Consider the following 27,985-nt stretch of genomic DNA (forward strand, 5'->3'; position numbering starts at 1 on the left):
GACTGCAAGCTTCTTGGAGCTGGATCTATGTCTTAATTTCTTTTGAATCCTCCAGAAGGTCTAGAAGTTAATGTTGGGAGCATGCGACTTCACCACACACAGCTTAGGTCTCTGAAGCGCCATTTTAGTCAGAGGGTATAATCACCTAGTTTCGGCTGTACCCTGACACGTCTGTCGGTCTGGGGTTTCTTTGTGCTCATCCACAGTCTATTTTCTATCAGAACAAAGGGCTTGTTGAATAGATAAAGTAACTCAGCGTCCCAAGTAATCGGAATAAACGGAATTTGACCCACTGACTCGAGCATTAAGACTGGCAACGAAGACTAAACCTCTGACAGATCAAGACAGCTTTAAAGACACGCGTTTTAAAATCCCACTCCAAAGCCTAGTTACCCGCAAGTACCACGGCCTCCGGAGCTGCCGACGCTCAAAGATGTTGACAAGGCAGCGAGGATCGGCGGTCCGGAGGCCCAGTCGCTATGGTAACGGCGAAGCGCAAGTACACTTGCGCGGCCTTCTGACGGAAAATCTTTATCTGAACCTAGAGAGGAGCGGAGCGACGGCGGCGACTTGCGGCAGCGGAGTGACTTACGGCCGCCCCGCCCCCTTGGGGAGCGCCCGTTGGTGGGCGCGGAATACGGAGGCCGGCGCGGGCTCGGGTGCGGTGGACTGGCCGTGCCGAAGCATGACCCAGTCGGTGGTCGTACAGGGTAGGCCTCCTTGGAAGGATGGGGACTCAGTCGCTGCCGAGACGAGTGGCCCTTTTTCCCCCCTAATGTCTGTTCTCTTTCATTCCTGGGCACAGTCGGCCAGTGCGGAAACCAGATCGGCTGCTGCTTCTGGGACCTGGCGCTAAGGGAGCACGCCGCCGTCAACAAGGTACGGCTAACCCTAACTCCCCACCCGCACCCCAGATCTGTCACTGAGGCTCTTCCAAAAAATAAGCAGGAATCACTCTCTGTGAGCTCTTGTCTGGCCAATATTTTTATATGAGATCTTCTTGGTAGAGGGCAAACTGGTTTTTGTTTTTAAATTTTATTGAAGTACAGTTGATTTAGGGGCTTCCTTGGTGGCTCCGCGGTAAAGAATCCGCCTGCCAATGCAGGAGACGGGGATTTGATCCCTGGGTCAGGAAGATTACCGGAGTAGGTAACGGCAACACACTCCAGTATTGGTGGTGGTTCCCAGGTGGCGCTAGTGGTAGAGAACCCACCTGCCAATGCAGATGTAAGAGACCCTAGGAATCCCATGGACAGGGGAGCCTGGCGGGTGACAGTCCATGAGGTCGCAAAAGAGTGGGACGCGACTTAGCAACTAAAACAACGACAACATGGTTGATTTACAATGTTGTGGTTATTTCTTCTGCACAGCAAAGTGACTCAAACTTATGGACAAACGTTAAGGACAAATTTAAGTTGGCATTAGACACACAACAGTCTTAAGGAACACTGGCCAGAGACCTTAGTCTTAATTCTCAGAGTTGCATCTTTGTCAGGTTTCTTGTGAGGAGCAATGATATAGCATATGTGAAAGTAGTTGTTCATTTGCTAAGCCATGTCCAAGTCTGACTTCATGGACTGCAGCAGGCCACTCTGCATTAATAGGTTAACATGTGGTATTGTAATCCTTAATTTAACCAGTTAGCTTTTTAAATGATTGCCAAGAATCTAAGGAAAGCTTTCATTTGATGCACCTGTTCTAGAATTCTGTGACGTCATCATTCTTCATTTCCATCAGCTGAATTTAATTCAAAGATCTCACTATGTTTCCTCTTATCTAGATTGGAAGAATGAATCTAAGCATTTTATGATTATTTGCTTTTTTTTTTTTTGTAGCTGTATGCCAGCCTTTAAAGTATTGAGGGATAATTACGTTAATAATCCTTAAATTAAAAGGACTTAATTTGGAAAAGGCTAAATGTAATCAAACACCAATACATGTATTTTTTCTTTTTAGAAAGGGATTTATGATGAGGCAATAAGCAGCTTCTTTAGAAATGTGGATACCAGGTAAGATGGGGTTAAAGTTTATCACATAGCATAATCATTATTTTTATGTCGGCAGTTTGGGATACAATTTTTCAAAGGATAATAACAGTTGGTAGCTGTAAAGAAGTTGTCCATCTTTTTGTTTTTCTCATTATTGAAAGTATATTCTCTTGTCATTAATATTCTCATATCATTCAGCAGAGCAGGACTTCTTTTCCTTTCTATTCCTTTATATCAAGAAATAAAAAGAACCTTTAATGTGTGTTCTTTTACTTGACCTTGAAATAAAGTTTCACTAAAAGGAATGCTGAAAATTTCCCTGAGAGTATCTTGTTAATGCATTCAATAATGGCTAACTTTTGAAAGAAAACTGTACTGTTTACATTCCTGTGGTATTACTTGTGGTCAGGAGTATTTGCTCTACAAATAGAATGTGCTAGAAAGAAACAAAGCAGATGTTGTCAGATTAGTTTTGTTAATTTAATAAAGAGTGTGTGTAAATATAGAGCTTCCCAGGTGGCTGAGTGGTAAAGAACTCAATGCAGGAGACGCTGGTTGTATTCCTGGGTCAGGAAGATTCCCTGGAAATGGCAACCTACTCCAGTATTCTTTTCTGGGAAATCCCATGGACAGAGGAGCCCGGTGGGCTACAGTCCATGGGATTGCAAAAGAGCTGGACACGACTTAGCGACTAAACACCACCACAAATATGTAAGTATGTATCTTTTACCTGAAAGAGTAATGTTCAGAGCATTTTTTCTAAGCTTTTAATGTTAAGTCATGAAGTTCATGCATTCTCAAAATGCTTAATAAAACTAAATCTGCTCGGCTTGAACTGAAAAATAAATGGTTTATATGAGTTTTAATCTAATAAAAATTTTAGTTCTACTTTGAATTAGTTGGTTGGATATCTGAGGCAGTTATCTCCCAGGGAAGGCTAATTAGGCCCCACTTTTTGGTGAATTTCAGATTTTGATCCTCAGGCTTGCAAACTCAGAAACTTCATTGACACCTTGAGAATGGGTCCATTGCTCTCCCGTACAGGCAGAAAACCAAACTAAAATGGGAGATTAAAAAGCAGAAAGTCAATTTAGTCATGGACAACAGGACTCAAGACTAGATACTTATTATCTTTCACAGGCACATTCTGTTCTGTAAGAAATCTATCAGGAAATCTAAGTGATAGAAGGTTGCTTAGTGACCATGGAATCAGACCAAATAAGTGAGATATATTACCTAACTTAACAATGACTGGTGTTATTTATCTTTATTAATATAGAGACATCTGTTATATAGACTGGGTTTCCTCTTGTTTGTACACTGTAATATCTTCTCCCTTAAGTACTATTAAGAGACTCAAATTTGCCTTTGCGTTACTTCCTTGTAGGTGGTATTCTAACTAAATTCGTACTCCCATTCCCTCTGTAACATTCCTTTTATTGTTACATAGTTGAGACTCAGCCTGGAAGCCATTCTCTCTTAATAAGGTGATTTTACATAACTATATTTTTATCTCCTTGGTTTGTTTTGTAGTTTAACCTGAGAGCATTCTTATATATTTCCCTAGTATCAAGTTTGAAGATAAGGCCTTGGCATCTTGCTCTTCTTTCCATGCGCTATGAATACGTGCAGCATCTATTCCACAAAGTAGTACAAAAATTCTTTTTCAAGAACAGGAGCACATCTTTTTATATACTTTATCTATTTGAGGAAATTATCATACCTTTTTAATAGCATGATAGGAATTTACCTATACCAAGGGTTGGCAAGCCTTTCCTATAAAGGACCAGTGGTAAATATTTTAGGTTTTGCAGACCATAAAGTCCATGTGCCACATCTCATTTAGTCTGCTCTGATAGCATGAATGCAGGTATGCTGCTGCTGCTGCTACTGCTGCTAAGTCGCTTCAGTCGTGTCCGACTCTGTGCAACCCCATAGACAGCAGCTCACCAGGCTCCCCCGTCCCTGGGATTCTCCAGGCAAGAACACTGGAGTGGGTTGCCATTTCCTTCTCCGATGCAGGAAAGTGAAAAGTGAAAGTGAAGTCACTCAGTCATGTCCGACTCTTAGCGACCCCATGGACTACAGCCTACCAGGCTCCTCTGTCCATGGGATTTTCCAGGCAAGAGTACTGGAGTGGGGTGCCATTGCCTTCTCTGGAATGCAGGTATAGATAGTACATAAACAAACAATGTGACTTTGTTCCAGTAAAACTTGTTTTCACAAGTAGCTGGGCAGAGCTGGCCTGAGGATTATATTTAATCAACTCCTGACCTATGGCATCATCTATATTCAATGCAGCTTCCTTCCTATAGTCTGTCTTGTAAACTATACTATACTGACGTGTACACTGTTTGTGGTCACAGATTCAGTTACTTTGGTAACTTATCTTCAACATGAAATTCTAGAAACAGCTCTAGATACTCAACAGTATATAACTGGTAGTTAGTTGGCGTGTGTTTGGCTGCAACAGGAAGCCTCACTAATGGTGGCTTAAACAGTAGATGTATCCAGTTATGTTATATTCAAAGAAAACTGGGAATCGGATGATCTCTGGAGAAGTGCCCTAAAGACCAAGATACTGTCATATTGTTCCATGTGTTGGTTTTTTGACCTCGTGTATTTTTACTTGTAACTACAAAATGACAGCCTCCGCTGCCAGGAATCCCATCCATGTTCATGTTCAAGATAGGAAAAAGGACCAGCTGCATCTGGTCATTTTTATCAGAAAGCTTCCCAGAATAACTCCTTTTTATCTCACTACCCAGAACTAGATTTCATGGCCAGCCCAAACCGCAAACAAAGACAGGGAAATAAGTACCTCAGTTTTTCAGCTTGATGGGAGATGGATAAGGGGGATGGAGGTTAAGAATGGCCCCTTTGTTGCCTTTTGTGTCTGCCTCTCTTGGCGTAGAAGTAGCTTTACTCTACAAATGAAAGTTAACCTTATTATCTAATAGCATTATTACCCATGGGCTATCTTACGACCTTTTCTCATGTTTTATCTTTCAGAGTGGTTGGTGATGGTGGCAGTATTTCCAAAGGGAAAATTTGTTCTTTAAAAGCACGTGTAAGTTGTATACACTTGGATTCTTATATTGCATGTGTTTTTAAAATAACTGTACTTCTGTAACTATCGTTAGAATAAAATTTTACTTTAACTTCTCAACTTTTAAGAAAGTATTTGCAAGCCACATTTAATATAAATATGATTAAGCAGACATTTGTGTCTCCATGAAACTTCAGGGGAAAAATTTTGTGCTTAAAGTAAAAATGCTGCATATTTAGCATTTTTTGTCTAAATATTTTAGGGGAAATATATGTCTAGATAAATAATAAAAGCCATCTTAACTCTAAGCCTAAAATACATTCTCAGTCCAGTTGCTCAGTCATGTCTGACTCTTTGCGACCCCTTGGCCTGCAGCACACCAGGCTTCCCTGTCCATCACTGACTCCTGGAGCTTGCTCAAACTCATGTCCATCAAGTTGGTGATGCCATCCAACCATCTCATCCTCTGTCATTCCCTTCTCCTGCCTTCAGTCTTTCTTTCCCAGCAGCAGGATCTTTTCCAGTGAGTCATTTCTTCACATCAGGTGGCCAAAGTATTGGAGCTTCAGCTTCAGCATTCAGTACTTCAGTAGATATTCAGGACTGACTTCCTTTACAATTGACTGGTTTGATCTTGCAGTCCAAGGGGCTTTCAAGAGTATTCTCCAATACAACAGTTCAAAACCATCAATTCTTCAGCAGTCAGCTTTCTTTATGGTCCAACTCTCTCATCCATACATGACTACTGGAAAAACCACAGCTTTGACTAGGTGGACTTTTGTTGGCAAAGTAATGTCTCTGCTTTTTAATATGCTGTCTAGGTTTGTCATAGCTTTTCTTCCAAGGGAGCAAGTGTCTTAATTTCATGGCTGCATTCACCATCTGCAGTGATTTTGGAGCCCAAGAAAATAAAGCCTGTCACTGTTTCCATTGTTTCCCCACCTATTTGCCATGAAGTGATAGGACCTGATGCCATGATCTTCATTTTCTGAATGTTGAGTTTTAAGCTAGCTTTATAACTCTCCTCTTTGAACTTCATTAACAGGCTCTTTATTTCTCTTTGCTTTCTATCATAAGGGTGGTGTCATCTGTGTATCTAAGGTTACTGATTTCTTTCCCGGCAATCTTGATTCCAGCTTGTGCTTCATCCAGCCTGGCATTTTGCATGATATACTCTGCATATAAATTAAATAAGCAGGGTAACAATATACAGCCTTAACATACCCCTTTCCTGATTTAGAACCAGTCCAGTGTTCCATGTCTAGTTCTAACTGTTGCTTCTTGACCCACATACAGGTTTCTCAGGAGGCAGGCAAGGTGGTCTGGTATTCCCATCTCTTTCAGAATTTTCCAGTTTATTGTGATCCACACAGTCAAAGGCTTTAGCATAGTCAATGAAGCAGAAATAAATGTTTTTCTGGAATTCTCTTGCTTTTTGGATGATCCAGCAGATGTTGGCAATTTGATCCCTGGTTCCTCTGCCTTTTCTGAATCCAGCTTGAACATCTGAAAGTTCACGGTTAATGTACTGTTAAAGCCTGACTTGGAGAATTTTGAACGTTACTTTGCTAGCATGTGAGATGAGTGCAGTTGTGCAGTAACTTGAACATTCTTTGGCATTGCCTTTCTTTGGGATTGGAATGAAAACTGGCCTTTTCCAGTCCTGGCCGCTGCTGAGTTTTCCAAATTTGCTGGCATATTAAGTGCAGCACTTTCACAGCATCATCTTTCAGGATTTGAAATAGCTTAGCTGGAATTCCATTACCTCCACTTGCTTTGTTCCTAGTGATGTTTCCTAAGGCCCACTTGACTTCATATTCCAGGATGTCTGGCTCTGCCCCTAGGTGAGTGATCACACCATTGTGGTTATCGGGGTAATTAATAATTAGGATCTTTTTTGTATAGTTCTTCTGTGTATTTTTGCTGCCTCTTCTTAATATCTTCTGCTTCTGTTAGGTCCATACCATTTCTGTCCTTTATTGTGCCTATCTTTGCATGAAATGTTCCCTTGGTATCTCTCATTTTCTTGAAGAGATCTCTGGTCTTTCCCATTCTATTGTTTTCCTCTATTTCTTTGCACTGATTACTGAGGAAGGCTTTCTTATCTCTCCTTGCTATTCTTTTGAACTTTGCATTCAGATGGATATAGCTTTCATTTTCTCCCTTGCCTTTCACTTCTCGTCTTTTCTCAGCTACTTGTAAAGCCATCCCAGACAACCATTTTGCATTTTTGCATTTCCTTTTCTTGGGGATGATTTGGATCACCGCCTCCTGTGCAGTGTTACAAATCTCCATCCATAGTTCTTCAGGCAGTCTGTCTGTCAGATCTAATCCCTTGAATCTATTTGTCACTTCCACTGTTTAATTGTAAGGGATTTGATTTAGGTCATACCTGAATAGTCTAGTGATTTTCCCTACTTTTCAGGTTAAGGCTGAAGTTTGCAACAAGGAGTTCATGATCTGAGCCACAGTCAGCTCCCAGTCTTGATTTTACTGACTATATAGAGCTTCTCCATATTCAGTTGCAAAGAATATAATGAATCTGCTTTCGGTATTGACCATCTGGTGATGTCCAAGTGTAGAGTCATCTCTTACGTTTTAGAAGAGGGTTTTACTATGACCACTGTGTTCTCTTGGCAAAACTGTTAGCCTTTGCCCCACTTCATTTTGTACTCCAAGGCCAAACTTGCCTGTTACTCCAAGTATATCTCTTGACTTCCTACTTTTGCTTTCCAGCGCCCTACATAACATCCATCAGCAGACACATCCACTACTGGGCGTTGTTTTCACTTTGGCTCAGCCTCTTCATTCTTTCTACAGCTGTTTCTCCACTCTTTTTCAGTAGTCTGTTGGGCATCTACCAACCTGGGGAGTTCACCTTTCAGTGTTGTGTGTTTTTGCTTTTTCATACTCTTCATGGGGTTCTTAAGACAAGAATACTGAAGTGGTTTGCCATTCCCTTTTCCAAAATACATTCTCATGGAGGTTAATTTTCATTTGAATATGGTGAAAAATTTCTTCTCATCTTAGTTATTGCTCCCAATACAAAGCATGGATTCAGCCATATTGTAGTGAATACAAACCATAACCATGTAAAAACTCCTGAACAAAAATAATTCTAGTCAATACCTTGTGTTTAGTCTTAGGCTAATTCTAACAACACTTCTCTTCTATGATTGTGTCTCTGCAACAAACTGCTTTTTCCAACTGTTGATCAGTAATATTTGATTATGACAAAAATAAAGGTAGTTTAGATGCTATGGAAATAATTGAGATGATAAGGATCAGACCTGGAGGAGTGGCTGAAAGAGTAGAGAACAGTAGTGTTGTGGTATCTGGGTACCATCTCCTTGTGTTTTAGGAGACCATGTGCTTGTTAGGATAATTGATTAACCTAATTAGATTAATTGATTAACCTTTGGTATAGTTTATGCCTTAGGGAATATGTTAATCCCTACCAGATCTTACTCAGAGATAAAGAAATGTTGACTTTTCCTAGTCCACTCCCAGTTTGAGCTCTATCCCACCACCATTCAGTTCACTTGAGTTCAGTCACTCAGTTGTGTCCAACTCTTTGAGACCCCATGAATCGCAGCACGCCAGGCCTCCCTGTCCATCACCAACTTCCGGAGTTCACTCAAACTCAGGTCCATCGAGTCAGTGATGCCATCCAGGCATCTCATCCTCGGTCGTCCCCTTTTCCTCCTGCCCCCAATCCCTCCCAGCATCAAAGTCTTTTCCAATGAGTCAACTCTTCGCATGAGGTGGCCAAAGTATTGGAGTTTCAGCTTTAGCATCGTTCCTTCCAAAGAAATCCCAGGGCTGATCTCCTTCAGAATGGACTGGTTGGATCTCCTTGCAGTCCAGGGGACTCTCAAGAGTCTTCTCCAACACCACAGTTCAAAAGCATCAATTCTTCAGTGCTCAGCTTTCTTTACAGTCCAACTCTCACATCCATACATGACCACTGGAAAAACCATAGCCTTGACTAGACAGACCTTTGTTGGCAGAGTAATGTCTCTGCTTTTCAATATGCTGTCTAGGTTGGTCATAACTTTTCTTCCAAGGAGTAAGTATCTTTTAATTTCATGGCTGCAGTCACCATCTGTAGTGATTTCAGAGCCCAGAAACATAAAGTCTGACACTGTTTGCACTGTTTCCCCATCTGTTTGCCATGAAGTGATGGGACCAGATGCCATGATGTTCGTTTTCTGAATGTTGAGCTTTAAGCCAACTTTTTCAGTCTCTTCTTTCACTTTCACCAAGAGGCTTTTTAGCTCCTCTTCACTTTCTGCCATAAGGGTGGTGTCATCTGCATATCTGAGGTTATTGATATTTCTCCCGGCAATCTTGATTCCAGCTTGTGCTTCTTCCAGCCCAGGGTTTCTCATGATGTACTTTGCCTATAAGTTAAATAAACAGAGTGACAGTATACAGCCTTGACCACCACCATACCAGTGAGCAAGTTGGGAAACGGAGGAAACACTGTTGGGAAAGGGTAAATCAGCATGTTTCTGTAGACTTTGACTTTTTTCCTACAAAGTTTTCTTCCATTTCTCCTTAGTCGTCTTGGTATCATGTGGCTACGATCACTGAAGAGTCTAAACTTTAAACGACAACTTGGTAGTTGGGTTCCTCCCCTGTGTCCAATATCTTAGGTTAACAGGCAAACACTCAGAATTTGGTAAATCCTGTATTACAATTAGGGAAGGCTGAAAGGCCTGATAGCTATCACCAGGTAGCTCTGAAATAAAATAGTAAACATCAAATCTTAAAAGCTATGACTCCAGACCTAGGCTAACTAAGTGAGGAATCCAGAATAATTCCTTCCAATTGTTATTAACTTCCAAGGGAGAAACAATGGTCTGATATGACAAAGGAAAGATCGAAAGAGTTATAGACTGTCAGGGTTTAGTGCTAAGTGACTATGAAAAGGGTGATTCTCTCAAGACTGACTTCAGGAGGTTCTCGTTTTCTTTTTAGTAGTAGATGTCATCTCCCTGTCAGTAAAGCTTGTGGCATTTATGAGTTTGTGAGTTTTTATTGTGAATTACTGGCAGGGAGGGACACTGTCATCATCTTTTGACATCTGTCCAGTACCTTGGCTTTGCACATATAAGTAGTTTACTGATTTGAACTGGACAGTTTTCAGCTGTGATTTCATAAAGAGTAGCATGGTTGTACCTAGTGAGCAAATACGTTAATGCACCCTACATTCATTTAGAATTTTTTCTGGTTAAGGTTACCACCTAGACTTCTGAGACCTTGTTCTCAAGAAATTTATAGTCACATAGGCACATAAATCAGACATGGCTGAGTGACTTTTACTACAGCTATTCTTACTTTCCCCTGGAGAAGGAAATGGCAACCCACTCCAGTATTCTGGCCAGGAAAACTTTATGGACAGAGGAGCCTGATGGGCTACAGTCCATGGGGTCACAAAGAGTCAGACACGACTAAGCAGCTAACACTAGGCATATGCATAAAAGAATTGTTAGAAAACCAGAGAGAATCATTCAGTTCCCTTTTTTCCTTCTTATTCTTTTGGTAAGGGTTCAGAATCCATCTTTTCATTGGATTCCACTTTTGCAGCAGGGTGAAATTAATTTTTTAATTTTTGTAACAAACTCTATATAAAAGCATCAAAGATTTGATTGGGTTTAAATTATAAAAAGAACAATGCAACTATAAGCTCAAAAATCATTTTTATTTATAGAGTGACTAAAGAAAAATATGCTGATTACATTTTATTTCTCTTTCTCAGGCTGTTTTGATTGACATGGAGGAAGGGGTAGTAAATGAAATTCTTCAGGGACCATTGAGAGATGTATTTGATAGTAAGCAGCTCATCACTGATATTTCTGGCTCAGGGAATAATTGGTGAGATTATGCTGAATGTAAAAATCAAATGTCATCTGGAAAACATGAGGAATCTTTGTTTCATTCTGTTAGGCCCTCCTGACATGAAAGCAAGATGTAATTTGCCACGCCTCACACTAGGCCTTTCAGCCCATCATCTTTTCCTTCAAGATGATAGTGTTTCACAATGCTTGGAGGCTATCTGCCTCCTAGTTGTTTCTCTCTCTCTCTTGTTTTTAAAGAAAAAGATGAATCATGAAAAATTCATTTACTAAAATTTCTCCTTGTAATTTGATTCTTTGTAAATGCTAGGTAGTGACAGAAATTGCAAGTGTAAACTGTTCTCTTACCTATTACTATAGGTAAAAGTAAAGTCTCTATCAAAGTCTTCCTATCAGTCAGATTTACTAGAAAATGATGATACAAATACCGAGATGCAAACCAGACCAGTGTCCCAGCCTATATAACTTATTCTGTAACTTTTGAGTTACACCTGACCACATGTTGTGTGGGAGTCATTCATACATTTCAGTTCACCATAATAATACTTGCAAATCTGGGCAACCAAAAAGGCTTGCAGAGCCTCATGAATATTAGTACTAGATGAAATGTGTGGCATTTCATCTAGTCCTAACATGATGTAACCAATGTTTTTCTCATATTTTAAGCCTAAGGTCCATTTAGAATTTTTTATTTTTCATGTCTTTCTAGTTGACCACAATCTGCTTTTTAATACATAACATACACCATACATAGTCAGAGATTAAGTGAAGATGAGGAAAAAAAAATCTATGTAACTAAAACCCATTTTGTTGTATTTATACCTTAAGAGAAGATAAATTTTAAAAACTGTAGTTTAATATCCATTGATAGTGAACTATCTTACGAGGTTATTTATGGATTATATTTTTAAATATATATGTGTGTGTGTGTGTTTATTTGCTCAATTTTCTACCAAGTATCTTTGAGATTATATAGTATGATTTACTGATATTAAACAGGAATAGAATTTACTTAAAATAGTAAAAATACCTTTTCAAGTTTATAGTCTTTTAAGTCAGAAATAATAAAATCTTGAAATAATAAATGCAAGATTTTGTTTTAATTTGTATTCTTTTTTCTAGGGCTGTGGGTCACAAAGTGTTTGGCAGTCTTTATCAGGAAAAGATTTTAGAGAAACTCAGAAAGTCAGCAGAGCACTGTGATTGTTTGCAGTGTTTTTTTATAATACATTCCATGGGAGGAGGTAAAATTATTCAGTCATTTGTCTATTACAGTGTGAAAATGCAAGTGGATATTCATTTTGTCAATATAAGTCTTATTTTCAGGCCTTTACTTTAAAATGATAGAACTATTAAGAATTAAGAGTGTGTTTATGAGTGCATGTACATAACAGCTTTTTATCTTAAATTTTTGTCAAATTGTGTCACTGACCATTTTTTACAAACTTAAAAAGCATTTAAAGAGCCAATAGAACTGAATCTGAAAAAACTTTTCTTCTGTCTTCAATGGAAGGTAGATTTCACTATAAGCTTTTTGAGAATGCTGCCTTTCTCCTAAGAGTTTTCTTATGTGATTCTGTATCCTAACTAGAGCTAAGTATCTGTGCATATTCATAGATGTGCTTGCAGAAGAATACCAGTACCCTTTCTTTAACCACCTTCAGGCCTTTCTTGTGTTCAATAAGAGAAATAAGTAAAAGAAATCCTCTTAGCTCCTTTAAATCATTCCTTACATGGTAATTAACCACCTAAACCTAGAATAAATGATCTGCATTGCTTTCTTTCCCAGGGAAGCCTTTACCTTGCAAGGGAAGTATTTTGCTCCTCTGTTCCATGAAGTAGAAACTGATCATAATTTGCTAATTTCAAAAGAGAATTAGCCTATTTTAAAAGAAAAATTTGCCACACTCTTTTCCTTCAAGCTGAGATTAAGATTTTTATATTCAGCAGGTTATATACAATTGACTTTCATTTTTATTCAGTATGATAGTATTTGAAAATTGCAGTGTAACCATGCCTTTAGAAGGCCTTTATAATAATTAAATTAAGAAACTAGTTTTCTTTGTAATGACATAATTAACCTGCAGATTTTGAGTAAGTTTTCCAAAAAATACCAGTTTGATTTATAGTTCTTTATGGTACCTTTCTATATCCCTTTATTACTCAGAATCTCAGTAGATTGTACTTTATTCCTAGTTCACTGAAAATGGCAAATATACTTGAAACAATATTGAAGATTAAAAATGAATTCTTTTCCCACATCTAATCCCTAATCTCTCTCCTCACAGATAATCAAGTTTGCCAGTGTCTCTCCTTCCAAATATTTTCTGTGCACATTTTGTGTGTTTTTACATAAGATTGTGCAATACATATTACTCTACCATATTTTCACCTTAAACTGTTTCTGAACATTTTTCAATATCAGCCCTGTCCAATTGTATAAATATGTAATAATTTTTGAAGTCAGTTCCTCATTAATGGATGTCAAATTGTTCATGGTTTTTAGTTACGACATAAAAATCCCCAGCGAACATTTGGTATCTCCATCTTTGTTCGTTTGTGCCACAATAGCTGTAAGCAATATTCCTCGATAGGAAAGTGGAACCAAAGTTTGTTGGTACATTTTAAGTTTTGATTGATACTACTAAATTATCTTGCCACAATACTGTGCCAATCTGTATTATTAGCAGCAATTTATAAGAGTTTATTTCCCCACACTGTCACCAACACTGCATATTATGAGACATTAATATATTCAAAATTATATTGTATTAATTTGCATGTTTAATTAGATGAAAGGTTAAGCATCTTTACATCTATTTGCAATTTGGTTTATTATTTGGTTTATTTTATTGCAATAATTATTATTACAATTTGTATCCTTAGCTCATTTTTCCATTGCATTATTCATGTTTTTTACTGTTGATTTGTAACTCTCTTTATTAAAGAAATTTAGTCCTCCATCATATGTTTTGAAGATTTTTTTCTTAGTTTGCTTTTTTTTCCATATATATGGAGAGAGGAATTTTATTTTTAATGGAATCAAAACTGTCTTTTTCTATAATGGCTTTGTTTTTTTATAATGCTTAGAAAGTCCTTATTAGGGATTAACCCAAAAAAATCTCTTTCTAACCCAAAAAATCTCCATCACTTTCATCTAATATTTTTAACATCATAACCTTTTAATATTTATTCACATGGGGTTAGAGCATTGGCTTTTAAACTTTTCTTTCATCAGAATAGCAAGAAGTACATTTTATATCACAGCTCAGCACACACACACAAACACATGCACAAACTAAAACAGAAGAGTATTTACCCACACTACATGTGACTTACTAATATTTCTTTTGTTTCATTTAAGAAAAGAGAATACTAGTCGTGGTCTTATAAATTAGGTTTATAACCCACTGACGGTTCACAAGCCATACTTTGAAAACCACCAGGATAAAGGACTCCAGTTTTCTCTCTTTAACTTCTTAAAAATATCTGAATTTGTATAAATAGAACTCTGTGTATCAGAAAGTTACCTGAATGGAATTCTTAGAGTTTCTGCTTTTAGACAGATAGTAAAAAAGTTTCCTGTTTTAAAATTATGTAAATTATAGTTGGTCATGCTTAGCTTTGAACCGTTTTAACTCCGTGTTTTAAATTGCTTCGTGTCACGATACCTTTAGATTATGTAGGTGCTACACTAAAGATGTCAAGACAGTTTGGTTTTGTTAAGTTGCTTAACATCGAGTGTAGACTGAATACTGTCTTAGGTGAATTTTTTACTCTTCGATCAGTTCTCTTGGCATCATATAGATATAATTTAAATGTAAAAAAGTATAAAGTGTAGAAAGGTCTCTTATCATCATAGCCAGACCCAGAGATTGAATTCATGTCTTTAAGTCTCACTACCTATATTGTCTTCATTTCTTTATCTGAAATTAATTAGTTAATATATATATAATCACAGGTATGAGTTGAAAATTGTCTTTAATAAATATTTTTACCAAAAATACCCGACAGAAATCCAGGTTCTTTACAATTACATTCTGAACCATTTATGCTGTTTTCTTTTTGAAATCTTAATCCTCAGGAACAGGATCTGGACTTGGCACATTTCTTTTAAAGGTGCTCGAGGATGAATTCCCAGAAGTATACAGATTCGTGACTTCGATTTATCCTTCTGGTGAGGATGATGTCATAACCTCACCTTACAATAGCATCTTGGCAATGAAGGAACTTAATGAGCATGCCGACTGTGTTTTGCCCGTTGACAACCAAGTAAGAAATAGCATTGTGATTTATGGACATATTGTGTATACATTCAGTCTTGTGTCATGCTTATGTGTTTATGTGAAACAATCTCCACTTTTCAGCCTTTCCATCTAAGAGAAAAAATAAGTTTAAATTGATTTTGGTTGTTTTTTTTGTCTTCCTGGAAGAATTGCCATCTATGTCTTCCCTTCTTAAATAGCTTCTTTCCCAATATTTTTCCTTTAAAAGTCTTTATTTGACATCATTAGCAAAATTGACCTCATGGTGAATTCTGGAAAGTTGGGTGCAGCTATAAAGCCAAAGAGTCTGGTTACTTCAAGTACTGGAGTTTTTAAAAAGCGGCAGGAGAAACCTTTCGATGCAATGAACAACATTGTGGCAAATTTGCTGCTCAATTTAACAAGGTAATTCTATTCACAGTGTAACTAAGGGCAGTTTAAAAACTTCACTGTGCTTTTGATGATGTTTTGCAGTGGCATTTTTTAGTTAGTCTAAGTTGTAGAAACTTTTTAAAATTTTTATTAAAAAAATTTTGTCTAGTATTTTCAGATCTGTGAATGATAGATCAGAATTTTACTTTCACTGACTCCAGAGCAGCATTTTCCCCAAGTACATTCCATGAAATATTAATAGGTGTTAAATGATAATAGGTTTTGTGGGAGATATACCTGAGAAACACTTTGGTTAGATAAAAGCAAATTTTTTTTCTTTTCCTTTCTGTAAATTAACCTTTTAAACCAGCTGATACATAACTTTATTAGCTGGTCCAAAATATTTCTTTGACTTTGATCTAAAAGATTACTTTGGCATTATTCCAAATTATAGCACATATAAGCAAACCCTGGGGGAATTTATTAATAGTAAGATTTATAAAATTAACTATTGAACTATATGTATTTGATTCAATCTGAAGTCTGTCTTAAAAGTAAAAATTTTATGTATATAATTAACAACTGTGGTCATGTGTCTGGTTTTACTTTAGATAATCCAGAAATAAGAATTGCTGTAGATGTTGTGTTATAATTATCTTTATGTTCATGATACTAAATTTCACTAATACAGAAAAAGCATATATTCTTTACTTAAGTACAGTGTACAAAAGTAAGAAAGTGCCTGCTGATGAAATCAAGCTTCATTAATATTTTTCATGTTTTAATGTTAATTTTTTAGCTCTGCCAGGTTTGAAGGATCCCTTAATATGGACCTAAATGAAATCAGCATGAATTTAGTTCCTTTTCCTCAACTGCATTATCTTGTTTCAAGCCTAACACCTCTGTATACACTGGCAGATGTTAACATTCCTCCTCGAAGGTAAGATGTAGTAACTGTATTTCAATTACTTGAGGATTCAGATTGCTTTAAAAACAAACACGTTTTTAAGAGATAAGTGTATAATAACTAGTTGTTTCTACATATCATCATCTTTGTGAGAAGTATATAAAATAGTTGATGACAGCCTTTTTCTATTCAGTGAATGCTGCTTCAGAGGTCAGTTTAAAATAAAAAATAAAAATTTAAAAAATAAAAGTTTTTAAAAATCTCAATATTAAGTTGTTTGAAATTAAATCTAATAACTGAATTTTACAGATATAATTTTTACTGAAAAAGATTTAACAGCTTTGAAGTCTGACACATAAGTATGAATGCTAGCTCTGTCACTTACTCATTACAGGACCTTGGGCAGGAGATGAACTTTTAGTTTTCTCATCTTTAAAAATGAGAGTCAAAGTGCCTACCTCATATGCGTTTTGGGTATATTAAATAAGAGTATCTTTTAGAGCTCTTACCACAGTCTAGCACCATAGAAGGCTTACAGATACTGCTCTATTCAGTTCAATTCAGTCGCTCAGTCGTGCCCGACTCTTTGTGACCCCATGGACTGCAGCACGCCAGGCCTCCCTGTCCATCACCAACTCCCAGAGTTGACTCAAACTCATGTCCATTGAGTCAGTGATGCCATCCAACCATCTCATCCTCTGTCGTCCCTTTCTCCTCCTGCCTTCAATCTTTGCCAGCATCAGGATCTTTTCAAGAGAGTCAGTTCTTCATATCAGGTGGCCAAAGGATTGGAGTTTCAGCTTCAGCATCAGTCCCTCCAATGACTATAAAGGACTGTTTCCCTTTAGAATGGACTGGTTGGATCTCCTTGCAGTCCAAGGGACTCTCAAGAGTCTTCTCCAACACCACAGTTCAAAAGCATTAATTCTTTGACACTCAGCTTTCTTTATAGTCCAACTCTCACATCCATACATGACTACTGGAAAAACCATAGCGCTAAATGTACGGACTTTTGTTGGCAAAGTAATGTCTCTGCCTTTTAATATGCTGTCTAAAGTCTCTTAGTTTCCATTGTTTCCCCATCTATTTGCCGTGAAATGATGGGATCAGATCCCATGATCTTAGTTTTCTGAATGTTGAGCTTTAAGCCAACTTTTTCACTCTCCTCTTTCACTTTCATCAAGAGGCTTTTTAGTTCCTCTTCACTTTCTGCCATAAGGGTGGTGTCATCTGCACATCTGAGGTTATTGATATTTCTCCCAGCAATCTTGATTCTAGCTTGTGCTTCATCCAGTCCAGCATTTCTCATGATGTAGTCTGCATACAAGTTAAATAAGCAGGGTGACAATATACAGCCTTGACGTACTCCTTTCCCGATTTTCTATAAAGCCAAAGAGTCTGGTTACTTCAAGTACTGGAGTTTTTAAAAAGCGGCAGGAGAAACCTTTCGATGCAATGAACAACATTGTGGCAAATGTGCTGCTCAATTTAACAAGGTAATTCTATTCACAGTGTACCTAAGGGCAGTTTAAAAACTTCACTTGAGTTGCAGCAAGGGTGTGAAGGACCCTTTCGAAGTTCAAGAGGGAAGGTGTGATTAGCCTTATATGTCATCTCCAGAATACCTTGTTTTATAATTTAAGCATAAAAGTTATATCAATTTACTTAACAAAAAATGTATTCTTAGTATAGACAGTGATGATGAACTTGATAAGGTCACGCTGACATTCACAGTTGGCTGAGGAAAAAGGTCTTGTCAGACTTGTTAGAGGAAAATTGGAATTCCCTGGCAGTCCAGTGGTTAGGGCTCCGAGCTTCCACTGCAGACAGCCTGGGTTCCATCCCTATTAGGAGAACTAAGATCCCTCATGCCTCCCTGCCAGCACCGCCCCCCCCCCCCCCCAAAAAAACCTCTTTTAGAGGAAAGTTTGTAAATGATAAAATGAAAACTAGATTACAGATCTTTTTTTAAGAGTTTAAATTTTGTCAAGCTAATTCTATATTGTGGAATGTCACAGTGATATTGATTAAATTTTATTTGAGCAAATAGCCAACTGTGCCAACTAGTAGGCACAGTCTCTTTTTCTGTGTGAGATGCTAATGAGCTTAAGCAACTTGCACAATTTGTTTTATTGAACATGGGAGTCAACCATAAATGTTTGCTTTTATTATCAGCCCAGCATATTAAAAATGAGTATACTGGTGAAAGATACACCTTCACTGTAGACACAGAATGTAAAGTGGTGCAGACTATTTATTGTACAGTAGTGATGATCCAGACATTTAAAGTTAATCCTTAAAAGCTAAAGACATGTAATTTCTAATTAAGTTCAGCATAATCCTCCTTGGTATATTTTGATAAAAATACCATGTCAACATTTAAAATGTTTACTTATATAACTTGTTAAAGGTTTGTTTTTAATTAAAACATGTTAGGAAAATCTGTAGAGAACTTTAAAAATGTTAGACTCTTAAGAAACTAATCACAATGCTCTTTCTAGCTTTGTGTTCTCCTTTTTGCCTCTGCTATACTAGAGGTATTTCAAAGGCCGCCATATCTACATACAAACATATTTATCCTTAAGCAAATAATAAATTGTTTTAAAATTATACTGTTAAAAGGCATAGTTTTAAAACTTTAATGTATTAGTAGTCTCGAACAACTAAGAATGATTTTTGGTTGTGCTTTTGTATTAATAAATGTCATCTAGTCCATTTTTATCAATGAAAATAGAAAAACACATATTGGAATGTGTTTGCTGCTGCTGCCGCTAAGTCGCTTCAGTCGTGTCTGACTCTCTGCGACCCCAGAGACGGCAGCCCACCAGGCTCCCCTGTCCCTGGGATTCTCCAGGCAAGAACACTGGAGTAGGTTGCTATTTCCTTCTCCAGTGCATGAAAGTGAAAAGTGAAAGTGAAGTCACTCAGTCGTGTCCAACTCTTAGTGACCCCGTGGACTGCAGCCTGCCAGGCTCCTCAGTCCATGGGATTTTCCAGGCGAGAGTGCTGGAGTGGGGTGCCATTGTGGAATGTGTATATGCTCCTTTAAATTCCTTATTTCTAATGTAAATATAAACATGCCAAGAACTTTAAATAGCCCCTTACTAATTGTTAAGTTTTTTTTTTTTTAGACTGGCGATTCAATTCTTACATGATAGTATACATGATAGAATGCCATTCTCCCAAATCATCCCACCCTCTCCCACTGAGTCCCAAAGTCCGTTATACACAGCTGTGTCTTTTTTCCTGTCTTGCATACAGGGTCGTCATTGCCATCTTTCTAAATTCCATATATATGTGTTAGTATACTGTATTGGTGTTTTTCTTTCTGGCTTACTTCACTCTGTATAATCGGCTCCAGTTTCATCCATCTCATCAGAACTGATTCAAATGAATTCTTTTTAACGGCTGAGTAATACTCCATTGTGTATATGTACCACAGCTTTCTTATCCATTCATCTGCTGATGGACATCTAGGTTGTTTCCATGTCCTGGCTATTATAAACAGTGCTGCGATGAACATTGGGGTACATGTGTCTCTTTCAATTCTGGTTTCCTCGGTGTGTATGCCCAGCAGTGGGATTGCTGGGTCATAAGGTAGTTCTATTTGCAATTTTTTAAGGAATCTCCACACTGTTCTCCATAGTGGCTGTACTAGTTTGCATTTCCACCAACAGTGTAGGAGGGTTCCCTTTTCTCCACACCCTCTCCAGCATTTATTGCTTGCAGATTTTTGGGTCGCAGCCATTCTGACTGGTGTGAAGTGGTACCTCATTGTGGTTTTGATTTGCATTTCTCTGATAATGAGTGATGTTGAGCATCTTTTCATGTGTTTGTTAGCCATCTGTATGTCTTCTTTGGAGAAATGTCTGTTTAGTTCTTTGGCCCATTTTTTGATTGGGTCGTTTATTTTTCTGGAATTGAGCTGCATAAGTTGCTTGTATATTTTTGAGATTAGTTGTTTGTCAGTTGCTTCATTTGCTATTATTTTCTCCCATTCAGAAGGCTGTCTTTTCACCTTGCTTATATTTTCCTTTGTTGTGCAGAAGCTTTTAATTTTAATTAGATCCCATTTGTTTATTTTTGCTTTTATTTCCAGAATTCTGGGAGGTGGATCATAGAGGATCCTGCTGTGATTTATGTCTGAGAGTGTTTTGCCTATGTTCTCCTCTAGGAGTTTTGTAGTTTCTGGTCTTACATTTAGATCTTTAATCCATTTTGAGTTTATTTTTGTGTGCGGTGTTAGAAAGTAATCTAGTTTCATTCTTTTACAAGTGGTTGACCAGTTTTCCCAGCACCACTTGTTAAAGAGATTGTCTTTACTCCATTGTATATTCTTGCCTCCTTTGTCAAAGATAAGATGTCCATATGTGTGTGGATTTATCTCTGGGCTTTCTATTTTGTTCCATTGATCTATATGTCTGTCTTTGTGCCAGTACCATACTGTTTTGATGACTGTGGCTTTGTAGTAGAGCCTGAAGTCAGGCAAGTTGATTCCTCCAGTTCCATTCTTCTTTCTCAAGATTGCTTTGGCAATTCGAGGTTTTTTGTATTTCCATACAAATCTTGAAATTACTTGTTCTAGTTCTGTGAAAAATATGGCTGGTAGCTTGATAGGGATTGCATTGAATTTGTAAACTGCTTTGGGTAGTATACTCATTTTCACTATATTGATTCTTCCGATCCATGAACATGGTATATTTCTCCATCTATTAGTGTCCTCTTTGATTTCTTTCATCAGTGCTTTATAGTTTTTTATATATAGGTCTTTAGTTTCTTTGGGTAGATATATTCCTAAGTATTTTATTCTTTTCGTTGCAATGGTGAATGGAATTGTTTCCTTAATTTCTTTTTCTACTTTCTCATTATTAGTGTATGGGAATGCAAGGGATTTCTGTGTGTTGATTTTATATCCTGCAACTTTACTATATTCATTGATTAGCTCTAGTAATTTTCTGGTGGAGTCTTTAGGATTTTCTATGTAGAGGATCATGTCATCTGCAAACAGTGAGAGTTTTACTTCTTCTTTTCCAATTTGGATTCCTTTTATTTCTTTTTCTGCTCTGATTGCTGTGGCCAAAACTTCCAGAACTATGTTGAATAGTAGCGGTGAAAGTGGACACCCTTGTCTTGTTCCTGACTTTAGGGGAAATGCTTTCAATTTTTCACCATTGAGGATAATGTTTGCTGTGGGTTTGTCATATATAGCTTTTATTATGTTGAGGTATGTTCCTTCTATTCCTGCTTTCTGGAGAGTTTTTATCATAAATGGATGTTGAATTTTGTCCAAGGCCTTCTCTGCATCTATTGAGATAATCATATGGTTTTTATTTTTCAATTTGTTAATGTGGTGAATTACATTGATTGATTTGCGGATATTGAAGAATCCTTGCATCCCTGGGATAAAGCCCACTTGGTCATGGTGTATGATCTTTTTAATGTGTTGTTGGATTCTGATTGCTAGAATTTTGTTGAGGATTTTTGCATCTATGTTCATCAGTGATATTGGCCTGTAGTTTTCTTTTTTTGTGACATCTTTGTCAGGTTTTGGTATTAGGGTGATGGTGGCCTCATAGAATGAGTTTGGAAGTTTCCCTTCCTCTGCAGTTTTCTGGAAGAGTTTGAGTAGGATAGGTGTTAGCTCTTCTCGAAATTTTTGGTAGAATTCAGCTGTGAAGCCATCTGGACCTGGGCTTTTGTTTGCTGGAAGATTTCTAATTACAGTTTCAATTTCCGTGCTTGTGATGGGTCTGTTAAGATTTTCTATTTCTTCCTGGTTCAGTTTTGGAAAATTGTACTTTTCTAAGAATTTGTCCATTTCTTCCACGTTGTCCATTTTATTGGCATACAACTGCTGATAGTAGTCTCTTATGATCCTTTGTATTTCTGTGTTGTCTGTTGTGATCTCTCCATTTTCATTTCTAATTTTATTGATTTGATTTTTCTCTCTTTGCTTCTTGATGAGTCTGGCTAGTGGTTTGTCAATTTTATTTATCCTTTCAAAGAACCAGCTTTTGGCCTTGTTGATTTTTGCTATGGTCTCTTTTGTTTCTTTAGCATTTATTTCTGCCCTAATTTTTAAGATTTCTTTCCTTCTACTAACTCTGGGGTTCTCCAATTCTTCCTTTTCTAGTTGCTTTAGTTGTAGAGTTAGGTTATTTATTTGACTTTTTTCTTGTTTCTTGAGGTATGCCTGTATTGCTATGAACTTTCCTCTTAGCACTGCTTTTATAGTGTCCCACAGGTTTTGGGTTGTTGTGTTTTCATTTTCATTAGTTTCTATGCATATTTTGATTTCTTTTTTGATTTCTTCTGTGATTTGTTGGTTATTCAGAAGCGTGTTGTTCAACCTCCATATGTTGGAATTTTTAGTAGTTTTTCTCCTGTAATTGAGATCTAATCTTAATGCATTATGGTCAGAAAAGATGCTTGGAATGATTTCGATTTTTTTGAATTTATCAAGTTTAGATTTATGGCCCAGGATGTGATCTATCCTGGAGAAGGTTCCATGAGCACTTGAAAAAAAGGTGAAATTCATTGTTTTGGGGTGAAATGTCCTATAGATATCAATTAGGTCTAATTGATCTAATGTATCATTTAAAGTTTGCGTTTCTTTGTTAATTTTCTGTTTAGTTGATCTGTCCATAGGTGTGAGTGGGGTATTAAAGTCTCCCACTATTATTGTGTTATTGTTGATTTCCCCTTTCATACTTGTTAGCATTTGTCTTACATATTGCGGTGCTCCTATGTTGGGTGCATATATATTTATAATTGTTATATCTTCTTCTTGGATTGATCCTTTGATCATTATGTAGTGGCCTTCTTTGTCTCTTTTCACAGCCTTTGTTTTAAAGTCTATTTTATCAGATATGAGTATTGCCACTCCTGCTTTCTTTTGGTCTCTATTTGCATGGTATATCTTTTTCCAGCCCTTCACTTTCAGTCTGTATGTGTCCCTTGTTTTGAGGTGGGTCTCTTGTAAGCAGCATATAGAGGGGTCTTGTTTTTGTATCCATTCGGCCAGTCTTGGCCTTTTGGTTGGGGCGTTCAACCCATTTACGTTTAAGGTAATTATTGATAAGTATGATCCAGTTACCATTTACTTTATTGTTTTGGGTTCGGGTTTATACACCCTTTTCGTGTTTCCTGTCTAGAGAATATCCTTTAGAATTTGTTGGAGAGCTGGTTTGGTGGTGCTGAATTCTCTCAGCTTTTGCTTGTCTGTAAAGCTTTTGATTTCTCCTTCGTATTTGAATGAGATCCTTGCTGGGTACAGTAATCTGGGCTGTAGGTTATTGTCTTTCATCACTTTAAGTATGTCTTGCCATTCCCTCCTGGCCTGAAGAGTTTCTATTGAAAGATCTGCAGTTATCCTTATGGGAATCCCCTTGTGTGTTATTTGTTGTTTTTCCCTTGCTGCTTTTAATATTTGTTCTTTGTGTTTGATCTTTGTTAATTTGATTAATACGTGTCTTGGGGTGTTTCGCCTTGGGTTTATCCTATTTGGAACTCTCTGTGTTTCTTGGACTTGGGTGATTATTTCCTTCCCCATTTTAGGGAAGTTTTCAACTATTATCTCCTCAAGGATTTTCTCATGATCTTTCTTTCTGTCTTCTTCTTCTGGGACTCCTATAATTCGAATGTTGAAGCGTTTCATATCGTCCTGGAGGTCTCTGAGATTGTCCTCATTTCTTTTAATTCGTTTTTCTTGTTTCCTCTCTGATTCATTTATTTCTACCATTCTATCTTCTATTTCACTAATCCTATCTTCTGCCTCCGTTATTCTACTATTTGTTGCCTCCAGAGTGTTTCTGATCTCATTTATTGTGTTATTCATTATATTTTGACTCTTTTATTTCTTCTAGGTCCTTGTTAAACCTTTCTTGCATCTTCTCAATCCTTGTCTCTAGGCTATTTATCTGTGATTCCACTTTGATTTCAAGATTTTGGATCATTTTCACTATCAATATTCGGAATTCCTTCTCAGGTAGAGTCCCTACTTCTTCCTCTTTTGTTTGGTTTGGTGGGCAACTCTCCTGTTCCTTTACCTGCTGAGTATTCCTCTGTCTCTTCATCTTGGTTATATTGCTGCGTTTGGGGTGGTCTTTTTATATTCTGGTAATTTGTGGAGTTCTCTTTATTATGGAGCTTCCTCACTGTGGGTGGGGTTCTATCAGTGGCTTGTCAAGGTTTCCTGGTTAGGGAGGCTTGTGTTGGAGTTCTGGTGGGTGGAGCTGGGTTTCTTCTCTGTTTTTGAAGACAATGGTCTGCTTTTCTGATTGCCTGATGTCCTCTGCCAGCCTACAGAAGTTGTTTGGTGGAGTTTGCTCAGCGTTGAAATGTTCTTTTGAGGAATTTGTGAGGGAGAAAGTGGTCTTCCCGTCCTATTCCTCCGCCATCTTTATGCTCGGTCTCACATTCCCATTCTCAAACAGACCATCTGGCTGCAGAGCTCTCGGTGGAGACAGTCAGGAAGATAGACTCCCGTCGCCGCCCAGCGTCCACCCCTTGTTAAGTTTTTTGACAAATGGTAAATCAAGAATGAGTTTGCCTGCTTATTGTATAGTGGTTCTTAACCTTTTCTGGATTAAAATGTCCAAAAGCACATACCAAAATTTTGAACACAGTAGAGGAATCATAAGTCCCCCAGAGCTCACCATCCACTAAGAGAGTCCTCTATCCTTCTTACTATAGAAGAATGAGGATAGAATATAGGCTCCACTAGAGTAGGGAATTTTTGTTGTGGTTCACTGCTGGGTCTCTTGCACCTAGAATGGTGCTTGGCATTTAGTAAATATCTACTGAATGAAATCGCAGCATAGTGCAATTTCTGTGGCTCTTCCTAGACAGTCTGCAGATTCAACACACAGAGTTCTGGCTAGAGTTATCAAAGGAACTTAATCATACTTGTATTGAGTTAAATGGGATTTCAGAATCAGACTGGGGCCATATTAAAGGCCTAGGAGCCTGTATTATTATATAAACTTCATCAGTCACTTTTATCTTCCTCTCTTTAAAGAATAAAAGAAGTTAAAAGACTTCATTCACTTAAAAGTATCCGTTTTCAGGAACAATAGTAGAAAGTTATGTTTCTTTTAGAGAACTTAGTATTGTCCTTTGATAGTTTCCTCTTAATTATTCCAAACTAATTTGTGATATATTTTATAGACAGTAGTCTAATAGGTTTTTAATTAGTTTTGATAGTTCTGATATCATGAAGTAGATAAACATATTGAACTAAGTAATAATGACATAAGTTTTAGACATTAGTACCACATAGTTAACTGATGATTTAGTCAACATTTTGTAGCTATCTGAAATCACCAGTATATTGCAGAAGCTCTATCAGCCCCCTCAAAATTGCTTGATTTCCTCTCTTCATATTTACCCAGATTGCTTTGAGAAAATGATAGCAGAGATTCAGAATATAATTGTGGGTGGTTTATTTACCTATAGATGACTGTCTTTTCATCTTATAGTTACAGATAGAAGAATGATGTAATATTTGTATAAACAGTGACTCTTCCATTGTTCTAGGCTGGATCAGATGTTTTCAGATGCCTTTAGTAAAGATCACCAGCTAATTCGAGCTGACCCCAGACATAGTCTCTACCTCGCCTGTGCCCTCATGGTTAGAGGAAATGTACAGATTTCTGATCTTCGCAGAAACATTGAAAGGTTCGATTTTATACTTCTCAAGATAATGTGTTATGTGCACTGTTTGCAACGGTGGAGCGTGCAGTTGAGTAGCACTGTGAACTTCAATTGAAGTGTGACCTTGAGCAAGCTCCTTAGCCATTCTGAGCCTTATTTTTCCTCAAATTAGAAAAGAATAATAGTACCAAGTTGTTAATTATGTTAGGCACGTTAAATGATGAGATGGTATCTTCTGTAAGTGTTCAGAAAGTTTAACTATTGTGTTTATTACCACCACCACTACTACACTGCTTCTTAGTTTCTTTCACTATTTATTGACAGTCTGTTTTTTAGGGAAGTTGCTTTATTGAATTTCAAAGCAAGGAAAATTAGAATACCTTTATTTCTTTTCATCCCCAGATTTCTAATGTTAAAGAATATGTTTCTAGCTTCTTGAATCACCATTACAGCCAATCTAACATCCCTTAGTTCACTGTCAGACTATACCTTGATACTGCTGGTATTAAAAATTAGATAACCTATATTATAATTTAAGCACTTAGAATGGTACCATTAGTAACGTCCTAGTTTAACTAATGTGGGTGGCCATAATATGGCAGACATTTTAGCACTTTAATTCTTACTTTGAGTTTTTGCATCTCAGATTAAAACCTTCTCTACAGTTTGTCTCCTGGAATCAAGAAGGCTGGAAGACCAGCTTGTGTTCAGTACCTCCGGTGGGCCATTCCCATTCATTATTAGCATTGGCAAACAACACGTGCGTGAAGCCTACCTTCGTAGAACTGAAAGAGAGATTCATAAGGCTCTACAAGAAAAAGGTAACCATCAGTACACCTTTCAACTGTGTGTTTATTTTGGCTATTTACAGTCCATGGAGTCACAGAGTCATACACGACTGAGCGACTAAGCACACGCAAGGGGTATTCTCAAGAATTACACTAATATAAATCAGGCGTGATCCTGTTTGCTATATCAGTGTATTGATTATAACTGAAGAGGAGAGGCTTACTCACATTCTAAATGAGAAATCTCATGGGTTTATAGGATTTGGGTTCTCATTTCTCTTGTAAAGCTGAGTGAACTATCATTTTAATAAGAATATTTTACATTATAGGATAGTTTTCTGTATTAAATTCCTAAAACTGGTCAGCATTGGTTTTTTTATTTATAGGCTCATCTTCATCACTATCTACAAATTGAAGGGATGGAGGAAAGCTGTTTCTCAGAAGCCGTGTCATCTTTATCAGCACTTATACAGGAATATAACCAACTGGATGCCACAAAAAGCATGCCTGTGGAAGATTTACCTAGACTAAACGTAGCTATGTGAAAAAGAAACCCAAAGATAAAACTTTTTTTAATTTCACATTTTTTACCCCCTTACCTTTCTGTTTCAGAATTTTTGTGATTCAGAAAGCCTAATGTGTTTTTCATATTGAGAAGACTGTCTTTAGAATGGTTTCCATTTAATTACAATTTGTTGATGATACCATTGTGTGAAATTAGCCAAGTACTAGTGCCTTAACGTCAAACATTTGTCTTCCAAAAAAGTCTTGTTTTCTAAAATTGAGAATAGAGCTCAACATTTTACTTTATCGTCTCATATTTAGCCATTTATACAGAGATAATCATGGCTGCAATAAAATCTTGTACAGATATTTTTATATTTATAACTTGTTTTCATAGTCTGTTTAAATTCTGACTCTTTAAAAGTAAATACAGGAGCAGAACATAATATAAATATTTCTTTTGTAACAGCCACTAACTTCAGGAATAGATTTTATTACAATTTAAGGAGGTTTTATTTCTTCTTTGGGTAACCACTTGTTTGCACTCAAAAGAATCACAGTTTACAATTAACTTGTATTAAGTTATTATAAAATGTT

General features: G+C 37.2%; 1 protein-coding gene across 1 annotated transcript; it reads left to right on the forward strand.

Moving 5' to 3' along the window:
• Positions 1 to 653: 653 nt before the first annotated feature.
• On the forward strand, positions 654 to 27,614 carry TUBE1 (tubulin epsilon 1). Its single transcript, XM_052645934.1, has 12 exons — positions 654 to 710; positions 806 to 879; positions 1,957 to 2,009; positions 5,001 to 5,058; positions 10,802 to 10,917; positions 12,021 to 12,142; positions 14,983 to 15,170; positions 15,393 to 15,568; positions 16,335 to 16,475; positions 25,980 to 26,120; positions 26,743 to 26,917; positions 27,271 to 27,614. Exons 1-12 carry the CDS (start codon positions 686 to 688, stop codon positions 27,427 to 27,429), a joined length of 1,428 nt encoding a protein of 475 aa, XP_052501894.1. The 5' UTR covers positions 654 to 685; the 3' UTR covers positions 27,430 to 27,614.
• Positions 27,615 to 27,985: the final 371 nt, after the last annotated feature.

Source organism: Budorcas taxicolor, chromosome 9 (assembly GCF_023091745.1).
Source record: "Budorcas taxicolor isolate Tak-1 chromosome 9, Takin1.1, whole genome shotgun sequence".
In the NCBI taxonomy this organism is placed as follows: domain Eukaryota; kingdom Metazoa; phylum Chordata; class Mammalia; order Artiodactyla; family Bovidae; genus Budorcas; species Budorcas taxicolor.

Bases quoted from the DNA above. Each gene is read 5' to 3' on its own strand.
- TUBE1 (XM_052645934.1), top strand. From the start codon at position 686: ATGACCCAGTCGGTGGTCGTACAGG. The intron at 5,059-10,801 runs GTAAGTTGTATA...TCTCTTTCTCAG, and splicing joins TTTGTTCTTTAAAAGCACGT to GCTGTTTTGATTGACATGGA. The intron at 16,476-25,979 runs GTAAGATGTAGT...CCATTGTTCTAG, and splicing joins GTTAACATTCCTCCTCGAAG to GCTGGATCAGATGTTTTCAG.